Raw genomic sequence first — 19098 nt, 5'->3', positions numbered from 1 at the left:
ATCTTGTATACGGGATGTCTGTTAGAAAATGCAAAAATTTCTTTTAAGAGTCAGAAGGTTTGAATGAAAAGAATAATTAAAATTAATCATTGATTAATCACGTTCTATTTTACGATACACTATTTTGGAGCATTCATTAATATCAGAGATCGTTTGAGATCGTATGTAAACATCAATTTAAATAGTAAATGTGTTACATATTTGATTGAGATTATATGAAATAAATTATTTCTTTTTCCTGAGCGTATACCAAAATAGTATATTGTATGGCTATTAATACTTTGGTTCTCCGTTTCATAATTAATTCAAGTAAACTATCAATCAAATTGATTGTTTTTCTCGAACGTGGTCCTCAATTGTACCTGTAGTGATTGAAAGAATATCCAAAGACATCGTGTATGCACGTGCGTATCCAGCGTGAAACGCTCGAAAAAATTCCTAACGCACGTTGGCGTAACACGCGCTTCACAAGCCGGAAACCTTTTTACTTGCACGAAAGAAGACTATTAAAGGCGAAAATAATACATATAGACACATGATATGATCTCACGATAAGCAGTGCTGGATTGTAAGACTACTACGAATTTTTTAATTTTTACACTTGACAACCACAATATATGATATATCATCAATATATGATGTATCATCAATATTCATATAATATTAATATCAGCAAAGAGAATTTTTTTTTATATGAAAAATATTTTTTATATGAAAAATATTTTTATGAAAATAAAGAGAAACCATTAACAAAATTAATTCATGATTTCTTTTTACGTTACAGAGGCCACCTTCTTCGTCGCTTTCGTACCCTGGCGCGGGTGCTAACGACGATGCGCGTAGTCCCGGAAGTGGCGGTACACCCGGACCCCTCAGCCAGCAAGCGCCAGCCAGTCTGGATTCATCGGACCCCGGTAAGTCTACGTTATATATCAGTGAAAACTGCAAAGAATAATATTATGAAAATACAATTTTGCTTCGCATTATTTAAATTGCACAGTTTTTAAACGGGGAACGCAGTATTTTATCTGTAACCATTTAATGGCAAATCTGAAAGTTACGTTGGATCAAATACAGGCGCGTGTAGATGACAAGCTACAAAGAATTTTCGGATCGATCGGTCGTGGCGAATCGATCCGTGGGGCCTAAAGTAGGTCTCTTTTACATCCAAGCACGACTCGCGCGGGTGACGATGGTTGAGGCGGGCTAATGACAATATCACGCGACGAGCAACGAGTTGATGACAATCAAGACGCGCGCGGCCAGCCGGGACCCCACGGTCCTTTTACACGCCCTTCAAATTTTACGAACACGGTCGTCTACACCATCAAACTCGCGGCAACGCCACCGTCGAGGCTAATGAGCAGTCGGTCGCATTGGCGTAGTCACAGAAAATATAGCAAAGAATAATTCATCGTGTCTCTAATTTCATTGCTTCGAAAAATTCATGTTTTTTTTTTCAAAGCGATATAGACGCGATACGAGATCATTATTTTGATGACACATATTTATGTAGATGGCTTCTCGTTCGTTATATTTATTTCCAATGTAATCAGATGAGAAATATATTTTTCTATATACTTTTCGCGATTTATTAGACTGTTGGAGCGCGCAATAACGAGAATGTATATCCGTTGACAATATCGAACGACAAGTTCGATAGCGACGAATAAGTCTTGCCAGTGGCTCGACCGAGTTCAGTCAGTTATCGGAGGATATACAAGTTCACGACATCATCCCATAAAGATTCATTAAGGTCCGCCGTCTCTATACTCGTTCTGTCGTGCCAACATTATAGCGCCGCGTGGCGTGCCATTTCGGCCAAGCGTGCACGCACATATATATGTACACGCGGGTGAGGAACAAAACAGTTGATCAATAACAATCATAAACACGACGACCAAGCGAGAGAAAGAAACGACCACCGATAATCGGAGAGAAAGAGAGAGAAGCGGGACTAGGAGAGAATAATGAATGGTGGCTCTCGCTCATGGTAATGCTCAAGTTAAGAAGCAGCCGTTGCATCCCCTCATTGTTGTAATATCCGACGATGCAAATGGAGCGTGCAACGGCCGCTTTCGTGAGAAGATACGGATCTGTATTTGTCACGGAAAAACGTTGTCAAGGATCTCGCGCGAGTTTCTTGCAGTCGTTTTAATTTCCTCAATCGCTTAGACGTACAAGTTCGCGGCTCTAATCTAAGGTGAATGGCCTAATTGCTCGTTTCGATCGCGCACCGGTAATGGGTACGTAAATATAAGTGGGTTGAATAGAAATTAGTGTCTTTAAAAGCAAGCTGAGATTCGAAACGTGTGATCATATACGTTTCGAACATCGCTAGTTGAAAAGAAGATGTAAAGAAGAAGTATGTTAAATATAGGACACAATCTTTCTGCTAGCTGCAAATTGTATATCGGGGCCGACTCTCGTTCCCAAGTAATGATATCGTCTAATGGAAATGTCGCGTGCCGATGTTATTTACGAACTTTTCTCAACGTTTAATTACAAATTCGCACGAAAATTACAAGGCAAACGGATAATATTGCGCGACACGCGCGTACCATCGGCTTTCCACGTCGGGAAGTCTTTCGAAGGCAAAACTTTTCTCGTTTCCACGTACCCAGCGTACATCCCACATTGTTAAGTCATCTTCAGATTTAATAATCGCGAATTGAGCGTGCGTGTGTCTCGCGCACGAGCTACAGCTAGTTCGTGACCAGATATCAATCTTCGCGCGCGCGGGATCTGTCGTGAAAGAGCGTAGAACTCGGGAGTTTCGCACGTGGCTGCTATAGAAAGTATAGCCGTTGACGCACGCGAGATCGTCGAGAGAGAAGGAAAAAAAAATTGATAGCTCTCCTGCGCAGCGCGACAGAAACATGATAATCCGCGCTCGGCACTTTCACCGAGCGAACGCGTTTAACGAACGTCCACGTCCAAGATGAGATACGCGTATCGCCTTGTTTTCTTACGATCCGATCAGGCTACTTGAATCGAGACGCCCGACACATTTCTCGGAGATGCAGATTGTTCTTATAAAAAAACACAAATCGAGAATTACGCGCGGAAGTGAGGAATATAAAGTGGTGTTAATTGCGCATAAACGATTAAAGGTGCCTGTCGACATAAATTATATTCGTGTGATAAGAGAGTCGGTAACATTTATAATTATCTATTACTAGAATTATTATTATTGAATTATCTCTCGCGCGCGACATGACACTTCCGTCCTCGATATCGCGACGTGTGTGCACGCGTGTGGTTCTTAATTAGATTCTGAAAAATCTCGGGAAATTTGCAATGCAATCTATAATGTCGTATAATGTCGTATTTCGTCGCGTATCTTTTTCCGATCGCGAATAACGTCGCATGAACGTGCGTACGTCATTAAACGCGAAAGCACGTCCGCGAGCTTCGAGAAGCGAATGCATTAACGAGCGATTAATTACTTACATCGTCGCTTCGCGTCGCGGTAAAGGTGCTCCGAAATGTCGCTGAACAACCTGACGAATCGATTTATCTCTCGATGAATAAAACAATGCTATTGTTTTTTCAATTTATCGAATTTAATTAAATTATCGCATTTTTCCCCAACAGTAGTGTTATTTAAACACTAGGATCATTATATATTAATGCAAACTTAATACTGTTTAACTAAAATAAAGGCAAATAGTTGAAAAATCAATATTATTTATAAAGTTCCATAAAAATTGCGTATTTTTTATAGGCAAACAAAAATTGAAATCAATTGTTATAAGTACTAAATGAAAGCATTAATGGGATATTCATTTACAAGTAAAATTTTGTGACTATATTTATAAGCGATTTGTTATTATTATTTTTTTATTATATAAACGATCGCATAAGTCGATTAGGTTGCCTCACTCCGACAGTATTGACGCATGTAGACTTGCACAACCTTACTTGTATGTACTCACAACCCGAGTTACTCATACTTAATGTCGAGATGCTATCGACGTATCCGGGGTTGTCACCATACGTCGAGGTATTTGCTCGGTTCGCTCTCCTTTTCTGTCTATCCACGGTCCTTTCCCTCTCATCATGGGCCCTCATTAACGTGCCAGCTTGTTTACCGCGAGATATCATCGTGGACGTCCGTTTTTCGGTCGCCTCCTTCGCTTCGATAGACCGACGACAACATCCTCGACGGACCTAATTTGTATTCCATCACTCGTTAAACGACCTAAACTCCGTGGTGGTTTCTCGTGCTGTTTGGACGAACATTTTCCCTCCAAACTCCTTCTCCCTCGTACGGGAAATTGCCCGCCAGTGGCATTTATTTCGACGAAGCTATAGCGGAATCGATAAGATTCCTGAATCAGTCTCGGAAATACTCGGAATCAGCCTGGAAAAAGTTTATGAGTTCGATCTATAAGCTTCTACGTTGAATATCGCTGGATGGAGGGTGAAGAGAGGAGAAAGAGAAGGCACATTTACCGTATCTATTCCGGAGATCAGACCGCGTCACGTATACAATAAAAATCAAGGTGTACGAGCGATATACGTTTGACACTCGCTTTTTAAACGTTCATCGACGCTTCGCGACACTTGTGTCGTCCATCCATCGTCCAGCGAGACTTTCATCGAAAGCTTCGATGGAGACGTCACGTGTGTCAGGCCGGGGAATGTTTTCCAGGATGGTTGGAAACGCGGCGCGCTGACACGTGGGAAGAGCACGGCTCGGGCATTAACATATCGTGTCGCAATCGCTCGCGGACATAAACTCGTTTACCTTCTCGCGGTGGTTATAAAAGATTCTATCTCAACCTGGCTGACCGATCGCGATATACGGCCTCGCGAGGAACTATGCGCCGCGTGCGCTACTTACGAGGTAAACATACCTGGCGTACACGCGGCGATCTCGTAAAATTTAATACATCCCGCGCGCGATATCCCGCACTTTGTATTCTTCGCAAACGAACGAACGTTAATTCCCTTTCATGATCTCTCGCCGACCGAATACGCGCTCTTAACGTTACCTTGTATTCTCAAAAGGTGCGGCAATGTTTCATCCGCTATCACGCATTCGACTTTTATCTATCGTTTCTTCTTTATTTTTACATTAATCGTATCGCGCTCGACGATCATGAACGTGGGCACAATGCGATTGTTCATATTTTATACAGATGATGATAGCCTTTTTACATCTATCTGCCATTTAATCGGCATTTTTGCAGAGCGTGTTTTCAAAAACATTTAGATAAGCGCATCGATGATATGCATTTAAATATCAATGAGATATGAAATTTGAGTTTGCGTAGTTATTTATTTTAAAATATCAAATTTGAATCGCGAAATGTGAATTGCAACATAATGTTTCATTTGCAAGAGTTTTATTGATGCCTACAATAGAGAGGTATATAATTTATTCGATTATACGACAAGATATGGCTAGTGCCAGACTGCAACGTTTTTTCAGAAGACTTTTTTCGTTAGATTATCAGAGCCATCGATTAACATCTCACCTCGGACACGGTTGACTATCTCTGAAACAATCTCGAGCCCGTATCGATCATTCTATCTTTGGAATACGCACTATCGCTGCGAGCGATGAGCACAAACAGAAGAAGAATTTCCCGCGTCTCACGCCTTTTTTCATTCTTCGTATTCGGACACTTTCGAGCAGATTGGGTCTTTCGATTCGACTGAAACGAGTTCTGTCAACCGACAGACTGTCCCTTCGTAACAACCTCCGACGTTTTCGACTTTTCGTGCCTCTCGAGAGATCCTTAATCGACGGTTCGTCGACTTCGTCTCCATCGTTTCGGCTTTTTCTCGCCTCACGATTGTACTCTCTTACCTTGTCATGCACGAAAAGGGAGAGTGCGATGCGTGAGAAAAGGAGAAAGAGTTAGATATTCTTCGGTTTCTGACAACTATCGGGTTGTACGTCGATCGATGAAGAAAGAGGCAGAATGACGATAGGGACTGGCAACCGGGACAAAGGGAGGAAAGGGGAAAGGATGAGTGTGTTAAAGCGTGTACGGCGACCAAAGATCACGAGAAATTCCTGGAAATCGGCTTATATGAAGGAGAAAGAGAAGGCATGTCGAGGAGGCAGATAGAAGTAATGAGGTTGATTCTCTGTTTTCTGTGTTTTCAACGGACGGCGGTATCGTTCGGTTATCGGACCAGGGCTTTTTTTTCTCGTTTCGCCCCTTCTATGCAGAGCCTCCTCCCTCGTCTCTTCTTCTTCTTCTTCTCTCTCCTCTCTCTTTCTCTCTCTTTTTCTCGCGACATAATGAGGCCTTCATGTCGTGAACTTCTGCGCTTGTACCTCTTTTTCTTCTCGACAATCGGCCCTACGTAAAACGTTGTCGAACATTGGACGATCTTTCCATGCTGGAAATCGGCTGTGAAAACTTTCGTTCGTTTTTTTCGGCCGCTAGATATAAATATGAAAGTTTTTTTAAGGTGCTTATATATACACGTTATTTTCGAAGTACGATAACGAAATTTAAACATGTAATTTAATTTGTAATTTAACAAGGATATGCATATTCCTACTAATGATTACATATTGCATTTCTCAGATTGTAAACTGACTGATTTAATAGCCCGTTGCGAATTGGAAATATCCGAGACGCGACTGCAGAAATTGGCGTAACACGCCTTATTATTATCGAAACCGCAGTGGCGAGAGGTTCTCAACTCGTGCACGCGCGGACGCGGATGATCGATAGCACGCAGATGGCACCAGGAAGCGATTAAATTATGAAATGTGTACATTTGTGCAACGATACCTCTCGCGTTCGCAACGACACGTTGTGTACACAGTTTATGAGACGGCGGTCGGGGACGGGGCAGGGAGAGGGAGAGAAGCCGGACACCGTGACACCGAAGTTAATTGGCATGTTAATGAATAATAAACTCGTATCATTCGCGCGCGCGCACGGAATATCGATGACTCTCGGGACGGCTCGATAGCCGGACGTGACAGGGCAAAGCTGCACTCTCTCATTAATATCATTGTTTACTATGTCTGTCTCTAATCTCCGTGATTTTTGCACCCGCGCAACCGCATCTCCGCATCGACTCGTCAGAGTTCATTGATTTGTGCAGCGCGCCATGTCCGTTATCTTCTTCCTCGGTCGATTCTCGGTAGTAGCGCTTTTTCCTGGTCCGAGATAAAAAGTTTTCTTATCGGTCCCATCCGATAGGCGAGAGAACCCACGTCAGCGAACCACAACTGCAGCGCCATAAATTGGAAAGAGACGCTCGCCATCTGGCCGGTTGAATCTTTGAGTAATGGATAATGATAAAGCGTGTCGCGCGTCTCCTTTAGACTCGACAAAGATTCGATGAAGACGATGTAACAGAGAGAAATTTCACCGTTTGAAGGAAGACCGCAGTTTCCCACTGTGGATCCGCGCTTGTCAAGTGCAATTGATTATTTGGATTATAATCTTTTAGATAATCTTTAATGCATATTCACCCAGCTCTTGGATTTCGTTCTTTGTATTATTTTTCAATATATATTGCTAGAGTAAAAATGTAGTGTAAAAGTGATAGTAGCAATAATTAACAAAAATGAATGCACGCGGTGGTATTTATCGGCCGTTTGCCAGGAGCAAATTTCAAAATATTTATCTCTCTCTATCTCATTTCATCGGCATGCTAATAAACGTCGGTATAATCTGAATGATTTAAAAATAGTCGTAAATTTGATTCTCTTTCTCTCTCTCTTTCCCTCTCGCGCGCGCGATGCGCCGCACGCAGAAAAATCAATTAAGCGGCTTATGTGAAATATCGGCGCAATTACGACGCACGATTGCCAAATCTAGTCGGGCTATCGATGGCCGCATTATCAAACGTTCCCGCTCGGCTGTGTCGATTTCAGTTGCAATCCTCTCTCGCGCGCACCGTCAGCCGCTTTTCATCGAGCGTGCGGATTTTTATTACGCGATTCGGAGGCGTATTACCGCGCTCGGTGGAGCGTGCACGGATCTAGGGAATCGCACGCGAGATCCTTTTCCACCGAGGCGAACTAGGAGCGATTGCAAAACCGGTGATCGATAACGCGTTTCGCGATCGACACATACAGGTTGCGTAATGTTGCCGGCGAAATATGCGGATGAAAATCGCTTTTCTCGCAAGCTTTTTTCAAGAATTCATAACGAGAAGTTTTCAGGTGCTTCAGACGCGCAAGAGTTTACGATAATATAAATAATTCGGAATATTACATACACATACATCAAAATTTTCAAACTGACGTATGAAAATAGAATATTAGAATTTATACACGTTTAGCAAAATGCATCAAATTAGAATCAGTGCGATGATAATCCGGTTCATTAACAGATCATTTGCAAGATTCTCCCTCTTTATCGCGTTTCTCGCGCGGACGTTTTGATTCTTTCGCAAGATCATTCGTCAACCGTTTATCGCTTCAGTGGAAATCTTGTAACCTTAACACGACATTAATTACACTTTGCGTCCGAGATATGTATACATCGAGCGCAAGGCTTATCTTTTCTCACGATGCAGTCACATACGCCGTGGTTCGCCTGCACCGGTTTATCGGAAATACCTTATTTTTTTTCGTCCTCTGGAGTCTTTGAAGTGTTGACGAGTCGGTCGTAAATTTTCTACTAGTAGAAACGGTTAGGTTAGTTCTTTCTTTTGTTGACATTTCATCATTCTATTTCATTTTCTGCATTGCGTCATGTAATGTCGGCATTCGCGATGAGTAATAGTATTTCGTCAGTTGCGATTAATATGGAAAAAAATGTCAGAAATCTATTTCTCTCTGAATAATTGAAATACGACAGACGCGACTATTGTTATCAGTTTTAAATCGAATATAAAATTTTTAACTATCTTTTACATTCGCAAAGGATGAAACTTGTGTAAAACATTCTGATTGGTTTCGTATGGTAAAAATAAATGGAGAAAAACTAAAATTTGAGCGATTTGCGTTAAGAAATAATTCGATCTCGCTCATTTATTGACGCGTTGGGAAACATGCTCTTTATCGAGATCGTTGCATGTCTCGAAAGCGCAATCGGAGGACGCTGTATCGGGAAGTCGGGTCAAAGAAGGGAGCCGCTTATGCGTCAAAAATACAACTCGTCGAGAGTGTTATAATGAATAATGCGAGTTGCGCCCGTCACACACACTCTCGCAAGAGTCTCTCTGCTTTGCACCGATACTGTATCGGCAAAGAAGATGGAGATTGCGGCGGTGGAAAACGTTGAGGAAGGGTTACAGCCGGTTCATTGCATGCAGTAAATTTCCTTCGGATAGTAGCGGCGTATGCCCATCACGCGAGACTATATACGGTAAATAAAGGAAATACGACGGCATTCCTGTTTGTCGAGTAGGAAGCGAGGAAGAGAAGTGCCCAGAACCAGGCGGGATCATCCTTTCTCTTTCTTTGATTTGGAAAAATGAATAAAAAATTCACCGCTTGATATTTCATCTTCAATCCGGCATCGATCCAATGATTGTTATTACGCAATTGAGATTGTGTTAATGGTGGACAGACGCAATTGCATATAATTTTACATATCATGGCGGTTGAGCACCTCTAACCGACAGCTGTTTGGAGCACATAAGATAACTTAAACCAGCCTGGGCTATCCCTAGTAGTCGGCTCGCGTGCGTATTGACGTAGTTTGTATTTTTTTAAGTCTCTCGTCATGCCCAAATGGCTTGGCCGCCACGCCGAGGCTCCTTTGATTGTCTTCTAGGAAGCACCGAGATTTTTTCCTTCCTGTCAGCCGGTTAGTAGATCAGCCACGAATTACCGCCAAGTTTGCCACGAAGGCCAATCAACGATGCACTCTAGTTTCGATTCTTCGAATGTTCTCTATTGTCCAAGCGATACGAAAGAAAGCTTCTCGGCTAAATTGATACTCGTGCGATTGTTCCAAATTATCTGTGATATCGTGGAATTGTCGCAAATTTTTCAAAAAATATTTACTCTTAAAAAAAAGATATTTTCTTTTAATAATTATATAATATAAAAGATGCGAATTTCAATAAAACTATATAATTATTACTTTCGATAAAATAAAAATAAAAAAAAATTCCTTTAAGGTGTAACTGTATAAGCATTAACAATTTTTATCTTCGTTAAATATTGCATGTCGAGAAATAACGAATCGCCGTATATAATAGCTACAGTATTACATAGCTACTTCTATACCGCCGGTAGTCCTAAACGTATTGTAACGACATGGCCCGTAAAAATTTAACGAGCGTCTCTGAAATCTGAAAGTCGAAGATTAACTTTATCGAGAGCCGCAGCCACGCGACCTTCATCCGCTTTCGTCACCTGATTACTCCGCCACCTTTCCTGTTAATTTCACGATGCACGAATTGCGATATGGAGATTTATGTGACGCGAGAGCGACCGCGATTTCGTCGGTTTCGGGCCGACTCGATTCGTCTCCTCTCGCTTCGTCTCGCCAGGACACGACGACGCTCGTAAATCGCTTCGGGTCCCTCGAGGGGGAACCTCACGTGACGCCTCGTCGAAACGTATTCTTCTCGACTTTATGCCCGCGGTGGCAGTAAAATCTTATCCTTACGAGACACTCTTCCGCGCCGAGGACTAACGGGCACGACTCCCGTCGTTCGGCGCCCAAGGACCAGAGTCGTGGAAGAATATGTTTCCGTTGGACGAGATAGCATCGCGTGGTACCGTATGGCGCGTAAAACGCATCGTTCCCGTGTCACTTAAGACCATAACACGCTTTAGCGCGAAAAAGAGCGTTTAGGTGACGAAGACGCAATGCTCCGACGAGGAATTCGGCCAGGGTCGCTGTTCCTTTCCGACTGCTGTTGGAGAATGCGATATCCCTGCGAAAGCGGATACACTCGCGTTATAAATTGCATTGAAAGAAAACTCTACATTGCCCGATGAAGTGAGAATTATAAAGAGGAATTTCCTACTTGTGTGATATATTTGAACAAGTAATATTATCTCAACAAGATATTCATCTATGCTTTTTTTCGAATTAATTTATTAACTTGTGGAAAATAAATTGCCACTTTTCTGCGCTCGCGTCTATTGTGACTTCCTCGCTTGCGTTCAAAGTTGCGAAATGCACGCTGAAAAACGCTGAAGCATCGAAAAATTGCTCGACACTTTGCTCCGCCTCACGGAAAATTGCAAGGAATCGTATCCGAACGGTTAGCAATGAAACGGTTAAAATTTCGGCTAGCATTGCGCAAGAAGAAGCACTCTCCTTGACCGCAAACATCGTTTCGTTTTGCAGAGTTTGAGAGTCGTGTAAGCTTTTCCGCGAGGATTCACCCCCTGCTGGCGTTCGAGTTTCCCCGCGGCGGCCACCTCTTTCGCCGTTGCTCTTTTTCTTTCTCCCTCGTCTCCCAGCTTTCCGACGAGCGCTTTCCTATCTGTACTTCCATCTTCTCTCTGCATTCCTTGGGGTATTACACGCCCCAACGTGTACCACGTATCCTCCCCTTGGCTGGCGAGGAGTCGACTCGTTCGAGCTAGCGGTCGCTGTTGCTTCCTTGGCAATCCTCCCACAATTTTCTACGTCGCGTAGATGGGCGAGCGAACTCGTTCAAATCCCGATGCGGCCCCAAGAACAGCGCAAACCCATTACGGATTCATCGTGCGCCATTAGCTAATTCTTCCCTTGCTCCTAACGTCTTCCTTTCCGCGTACCCTTTTACCGCTCATCGCCCGCTCGTCTTCGGCCTCTGTCTTTCTCTCTCTCTCTTTCGCTCTCCTTTTTCTCATCCTATTTCGTGTACTCCCATCGGACCCTTCAGCCAGCTTTCAGACTCTTGTAGATCCTTTCTAGCTACTCGGTTTCGCATTTCGCGCAAATGTTCTTGCCGCGTTGTAAATGATAATATTGTCGATCACCGGTCCTCAGTTTAGTAATTCCAAAATTTTTAACTTGGATAGTGATAGAAGAGAGGAAAAATATAAATTACGGATCAGTCGAGTTCGAGGGATTTCTTGTAATTTCGAAACGATCCCTGGCGCTCGGCCTGCCGGATACGGAAACGGGGATGCTCTGCGTTTTGGAGGGTTCTCGATACGATCGAGAGCACACTCGATTTTCCGTGGAGCATACCACAGTGTCGGCTAAAATGTATGTGGTAGCCGAGGGAAAGAGAAAAAGAGTGAGAGGGAGAGAGGGGTAGACGGACGAAGAGATCAGTGAGGGTAGCAGGCGGCGAAAGCGAGAGGAGGACGCGAGAGGAGAAGGTGAAAGAGGAGAGACAATCCCGTGCGCGCACGATGGAACGAAAATGCAGTCACCCGGAATAAACGAGGAGGAGACCCGAAGTTGTTGGTCGAAGTTCAGCCGGAGGGGTTGGGAATGAGTTTGCGTCGTGGCGGTGATGAAACTTTGCCGTGACGAGAAAGAGGGGTTGTCACGCCGTTCGCCTCTAAAGCCACCCTATCCACCCGCGCGGAGCACGGTGGTAACACACCCCCGCCCCGTCGTGCCAGCCATTGTTCCTTCACGCGCGACGTACCGGCTTTAAATGCGCGGCTTTGGTATTCTTCTTGCGTCCTCCCTCACAGGAGCGGCGAGAGAGCGTTTTCCGACCACTTGTACGATTACTTTTGTCTTGGTCGAACGAGAATCCGCGGAACGACATTCTTTCACTTCTGCGAATATAATCGTGCAATTTTTGCATAAGCTATAATAAGCTACTTTATATATTAATTGTATTTTTTTTAAATATAAAGTAGACAATTGCTACGATTTTTCTTGTAATTTTTCAATGAAAATACTTCAGATATTGTAGTAATTTTGAAATATGAATGGTATATATATAATTTATAAATTTGCGTAAATTTGCGCGTTCAAAATTAGACTCGCGCAGGTTTCGCTTTCACATTTCGGCCGCGATTTTCAACGAGAAGATGCACCGTACCACACCGGGCCACGTTCGCGGCACAAACGAGTTTACGGCGGACCACACATCGCGGTCCACGAGGATAAGAAACACATCATCCTGCGACCCCGTCGCGGATATAAAGACGAGCGTGACATATTTTTGCGATGCTCGAGCGAGACGCGCGAGAGCGCGTATAAGCGCGGGATACGCGCTCTACGAGCTTCTAAATATAGAGCGTGACTCACGACGCGACGCGTAGGAGGAAAGAGGGGTGGAGGAGGCGACGGGAAGACGAGGGAAGAGACGTGCAAAAATACAGCGGCGAGGAAAGAGAAAGAGTGTGTGTGTATGTGTGTGTGTATCGTCCCTGTGCGTCGGAACTGCGTGTAACCTCGGCGATTCTACACGCTAACCGTCCACTTTCATGCACGTTCATATAAACATCTGACTTAACCGCGCAGTCTCTTATCCGCGATATTTCGTGCAATCCAAGAGCTCATAGATTATCACCTCTCTGTCCAGTATGCGTGATTTTTACGCGAGTTCGGTGCAGCAGAATGTCAATCTTTTATAAAAAAAAATAGTACATTTGTTGTAAAACTATGGTAAATCTCGCGCATTTCTATTCTTCCCAAGGTAAAAAAGCACGCGATCTTGTTTTCGATTTCAATGTCTCGCACACGGAGCAACGACCAGGATAAAATAAAAAAAAATAACGTTCGCATTAAATTCTTGATTCGATCGAATTCCTTCGCGAGCCGAAAAAAATACAGCGAGAAAAAGAGAGAGAAACGAGACGGAAAGAGGAAGGTCCGCGAACAACGACGAGAGCCGGCGGTCTTTTTTCGCCTTCGCCGCTGCCGAACAGACTTCATTCTTAGTTTACAAGCGTGTGGTCTACAAAGAGGTTGCCACGTTGTTAAAATAACCGCAGAGCCCAAGACCCACGACTCACGAAGGCGTATGCTCGTTCGATGCGCGAGTGTGCGTGCGTGATTTTGCTTCGTGCACGAGCGGAGGCGCTTACGCACGCACGCACGAGCGTACATAGCATGTGTTTGCATCGCAACGGAGGAAAGCTGGCGCGGGCAGGGCCTGGAATGGAAGATGCGTCTTTACTTTGTGACAGCGTCAGAGTGCGGCGGTCAACCTTTCAGCCGGCTCTCGAGGAAGGCATTTTCTCGAGTCGTAAAATCGCGAATGCTGGAACACGCGGAACTCGTCGCCGACTGGAAATTACCGCGACTCTAATCTACCACGTCGCATCGTAAGAACGTCGCCAGGCTCTCTTCTGTGGTTTTTTTAATTTAAAGTGCATAAAGAAATCTCCGATATTTATTTTTGCTCGCTGAAAATTTTTCGCTGAAAATTTTTATAAAATTTTTTTCCAAAACTGTTTGGATTGAAATAATCGAACGGAGTCGGAATTAAAACGATGCCATTCAAAGTAGCGATCGACCGATGTAACACACTACAATAACCCTAAAATAGTTAACATGTCGCGGTATCTTTTTTGGAGCAGTTCACGTTCAGCATCTTGCAAGAGTGTTTTGATTTTTTAGAAGCGAGAACCACTGCGGCTGTGATGATGGTGGAGCGGTAATGTAAGAAACTTTTCGAAAACCACAAAGTACGGCCGTAAAGGAGGGCCGCGTGCGCGCACGTCACGCGTTTTACGGAGGACTCGGGGAGCACGCGAGTGAAAAAGACGCCCCCCGGATTCTCACGAGATCGCGAGGGAGGAGGACGAAGATACGGGGAACCACCGCAACTCGAGTCTCGGCAACGTGGTCTGACATTTTTTGTCGGCTGGTCCCTCGTCGACTTCGTCGTCCTCGACGTGACTTTTATTGCGTGTACGGCGTAAACGCGGCCCCGTCAAGAGCAGCAGGAAGGAACGCGGCTTTATCTCGTTAAAGCCCTACGGTTAAATTCGAACAGTGTAACTTAACGAGTTGATACACCATCTGGACTACCGTTTTACCAAAGGAAGTCGTCGTGGCAAACAGATTCCTTTGTATGTGTCTTCCGCTGTTTTTTGGGACCGACCATTGACTCGCCGCATCAATGGAACCCGTTGGAGATATCAATATGAAACAAGAGCAATTGCATGCATTAATAAATGGAATAAAGAAATTCCATAGACGAGCAATTAAATAAATTTCCTAGAGCGCAATTTTCGCAATGTATAATTTCGATATCGAGAAAGATTGATATCGAGCGCGATGTGAATGAAAAAAGCGTCCAATCGATTATTCGTTACAAAGTGGAATTACCACGAACGGAGAGGTAGGCGAGGCTCCGCAGAGGAGGAGGAGGGAATGCCCCTAAATTCGGTAATAATGAAACTCACCGATGTGTATGATTGAAAACGCGGGGCGTCGACGAAATAACCGCTAGGATAGGGGAAAACAGCGGCTGCCGCGGCGCGAAGGGGGTGTATGTCGGCGTTATGTTCGAGACACACCATTACGCTCGATTATATCACACGGCGAAATCGCTCGGCCCGATATTTTCCATTTTTTTTTTTCGCGCGTGAGGTTCCACACTCTAATAAAGTATAATTACAACTGATAATCCTAGTGCGAGTTAGCTACAATTTCTTCATCTCGTGTCTGCGAAACTGACTGTCATAACTCGAGTAGCACCGTGAAATTACCGCTCGCGATATCGAGTTTCGCGCAGGCGAACCGAAGTTAAACTCGAGATATTTTTTCCGCGCGAAAGTTTTCTTTATCACGAAAACAACTCTCGGACATTGGCCTTTCCGCCTTGCATCTCGTTAGCTCTCGTGTTTATGATATTGCGAGCCGAAGTAGGTCGCGGAGATATCGCGAACAAATGTCACTTGTTAACTAAACAGAAGTATGCGGCCGGTTATCACAGTAATGTATTACAGCGCATACTAGCGTCACACACCTGCACCGCGCAATATTTTAGTTATCCGGTATAGTGTTACAAAAAGGTTTTCGTCACGGTTCGTTTCCTTCAATCAGATCGCGAGAAATCGAGTAGATCCGATCGTTAAATAATCTTTTCGGCGCGAGTGTTATCTAACCGATAAAACGTCGGCGCTAGTCTGCGTGAGAGATTTGTTAACTAATAAAGGTACCTCGTTAATGCGCAACAACGCAGAATTTGAGACATGTCGCGTTACGTAAGACAATTTAATCGAGCCTAATCCAGAATTATTAGCCGGAGAATTGCGTGGGAGATAAGCACCTGTAATTTGAATAGCTAATGGTATCTTGTCGAACAAATGCGTGTTCTTCTTAAGCTTTTATATAACGTTGCAATTTTCTGTGCGATGATAAAGCTTCTTAAATTTTTATTTGCTCATTTATTTAAACCGTCTGAGAAAAGAGATAAAAAAGCACCAGTACATATGAATCGAGATAGTAATCAACCGAAAGTTCTAAAAAAACTTCTTTATATTTGGCCTTCTTTATTCACCTTTATTTCTGAATATGTATCGAATAAATTTAATCTTTTTGCAACTGATGAACGTCGACGAATTCTACGCATCTTCGAGGAAGAATAGGAAATGTCGAGTGCGAGAAAAAGAAATCTACGACACCTGTACGCGTATAATAAATTCGCTACTTTTTGATAGAGGCTTCAACATCGGCCGAGACCGAAATAAAAGTCGGGGGCCCAGCATCCGGATGACTCTTGACGGATCCCTGCAACGGCGATCCGTCACATGCAGATACCATTCTATGCCTAGCCCTTATGCGCAGTACGTGTGGACCCTCGATACAATGAGGGGGGAAAGAACCACCCAGACGGTTCTGGCTCCACCGCCGCCACGCATCGCCGCTCGCTTTAGAACCTGCTCCTTCCTTTCTGTCTTCCTCCTGCTCTCCCCGACTTTCCCCCCTTTTTTATATTCCTCCTCGTCCTTTCTTCTTTCGCGAAGCGGTGGTGAATAGTTCCAGTCGGACGAATTTCGGGGGAGATGCGCGTCGCTGCGACAGAACCCGAAGGGGGATGGCGGCGATTCTGTTCGCGTCTGCAACGCGCTTGCATTGTGTCACTTCTTCATTCATCCCTGATTTTGCGGTCGACTTGCGTAGCGAATTTACGAAAACCGTGACCCCCGTCCAGACTGTGCGTTTTCCTCCTTTTCCTTCGTTCGAGTCGCACGTCCTTCGTTCTTGCATCGGTCGCCCTGTTCATTGCGCAACCATCATTGCCCCCTTTCTGTCTCGAGAAAACATTCTGCCCTTCTGTGAGAATCTCGCGTGATGATTACGTGATACAATGTCACGCGACATCGTCCCTCACAACCCTGTGATGAAACATCTGTTAATGCCATCGGCAATCATGGGGAAGATACGTAACATTGTCCTTCAGTTTTACCCTAGTATTTTGTCCTTTAAAATTAATTTTACACGCGAATGATACTGTCATCTTAACACGCCAGCAATTTTCTATTTAATCGACATAATATTTTATTGAAAAATTACGCGAACATGGTAAGAATATATAACTTCGCTTTATATAATTAAAAATAGACAGTTCTGCACATAGAAATAGATTTATATCGATTATCGAATAATCGATTTACTCGATTAAATAGAAAAGTCGCTTGGAAATATTATTTTGTCGGTAATTATTACGGAACAGTTTTTGCGCAACGTAAAATATGATTTTCGTTCGTTTACTTAATCCACGATTAGTCGATGGAACGTACCTAATTCCGATCTCACACATGATTGTGTCGCAATAAAGATCTTCGACATAATACATCGATCAGTTTGTCCGTTGCAACAAATGAAGGAGAAAGTTTTAGATATATCTAGAGCAAAGTTCTCGTAAATATTCGATGGCGTTTGGTGTGTCGTGCGATCGAGCGATGTACGAGTGGTGGATCTCTTCATGTTCGGTCTGCTCTGAGAAAACAAACTGTGAATCTGGTTCGGGTTCGCTGTCAAGTGGGGGAGAGACCCCCTTGATCCTGAAGGGGACAACGTGGGGTCACGGCGGCCCCGTGATTGGGTCTATTGAGGGTTTTCAAGTGCGTCGACGATCCTGCCTCTCTACCGATCGTGGGAGAGGACCGAAGAGTCTTGGACACTCAGGTACTTCTCAATGTCGTCGCATTGTGAATGGAGCACGATAGATATCAGCAAGAAAATCTGTGCGAACGTGCCTGTAAAGTAGATTATGTTAAAGAATGACAATTACATGGAAAATACACTTTGAACATCTTTCGGACGTTTGATTTTCAATTTTTTTTTTCAATTACATTGGTCGCCTTTTAATCCCCTTTTACGCGTTGGTTGCAATTGAATATCTTACGCAATTGAAAAACGTGGGAGAAGATATAGATACCAGAAGTTAGCTATTCTAAAAAATTGCTCACGATTCTCTCGTAGATTTCATTAAGTTAGAAAGATCAAGCGTCGGTTGAATCTCGAGCTACAATTTGTTAGCTACGCAGACATTTATCTAGGACATGATGCTGCATTATAATTCTAGTCTATCTCTTTCATAATCAACATAAACGCACGCTCGCTGCTCCGAATAAATTTGATTCCTATTTATATTGTTGAGTATTTTCTCACGCGCAATTGGACGGCTTTCGTGCGAAACGTACTTTTAATTGGGCTATTTCACTGGCATGCCTGAATCGGCTGAGAAAATCTGGTGTGTAAAGAATCCGAAGTTGAGGTCAATGATATAGACTATCAGCGTAATTTAAATAGACTATAAAAATAAAAATAAAAAAGGTAACAAATTGAAAAATAAATTTTAAAAATTGAGAATTTCCAGATCTGACAATATTTTCTCTTTCAAATTTACGTTCTTACGGTAGATTTCATTCAGGACATTCTACTCCTCCGAGAGACGCAACCCTCTCGACATTGCGTCCCAGCCCCGCGCCCCAACGATAAGAATGAAACGCCAGACGTACAATGAAGGTGTCGTTGCAGGAAATTATACAGCACTTATAAGAGCCTCTCCATCTCTGCTCTCTCTTTCTCTAGCCGCGAGCAATTGTCTCTTAGGCTGGCATTGTCTTCTGCCGAAGTCACATCTCTTGCTTTCGTCTTCTCTCTATCTGTCCCTCCCGTTGTTTCTCTCTGTCTCTGTCTCTCTCTCTCTCTTTTCTCAGAGCCTAACGAACCGCTTGTCTGACACCGCGTCGCACAATGAGAGATCTAATCGCGGGTGAAGTACTTAATATCTTAAGGTCGGACGAGACCGACGCTAGGGTTGAGACGTCACTGGGAC

General features: G+C 43.7%; 1 protein-coding gene across 4 annotated transcripts in view; it reads left to right on the top strand.

Annotated features, from left to right (window-relative positions):
- Window positions 1–19098, top strand: part of LOC105252077 (homeobox protein homothorax) — a 376959-nt gene that overhangs the window by 108197 nt on the left and 249664 nt on the right. For all 4 annotated transcript variants that reach the window (XM_025413054.1, XM_011259291.2, XM_025413053.1 and 1 more), the window contains exon 7: window positions 785–914. In XM_025413054.1, the coding sequence (XP_025268839.1) occupies window positions 785–914 (130 nt within the window). The remainder of the gene's footprint in view (window positions 1–784; window positions 915–19098) is intronic.

Source organism: Camponotus floridanus, unplaced genomic scaffold (assembly GCF_003227725.1).
Source record: "Camponotus floridanus strain SB8 unplaced genomic scaffold, Cflo_v7.5 scaffold6, whole genome shotgun sequence".
NCBI classification, from domain to species: Eukaryota; Metazoa; Arthropoda; class Insecta; order Hymenoptera; family Formicidae; genus Camponotus; species Camponotus floridanus.
Note: the sequence above shows the minus strand (reverse complement) of the source record. Positions and strands in the feature narration are given on the sequence as shown.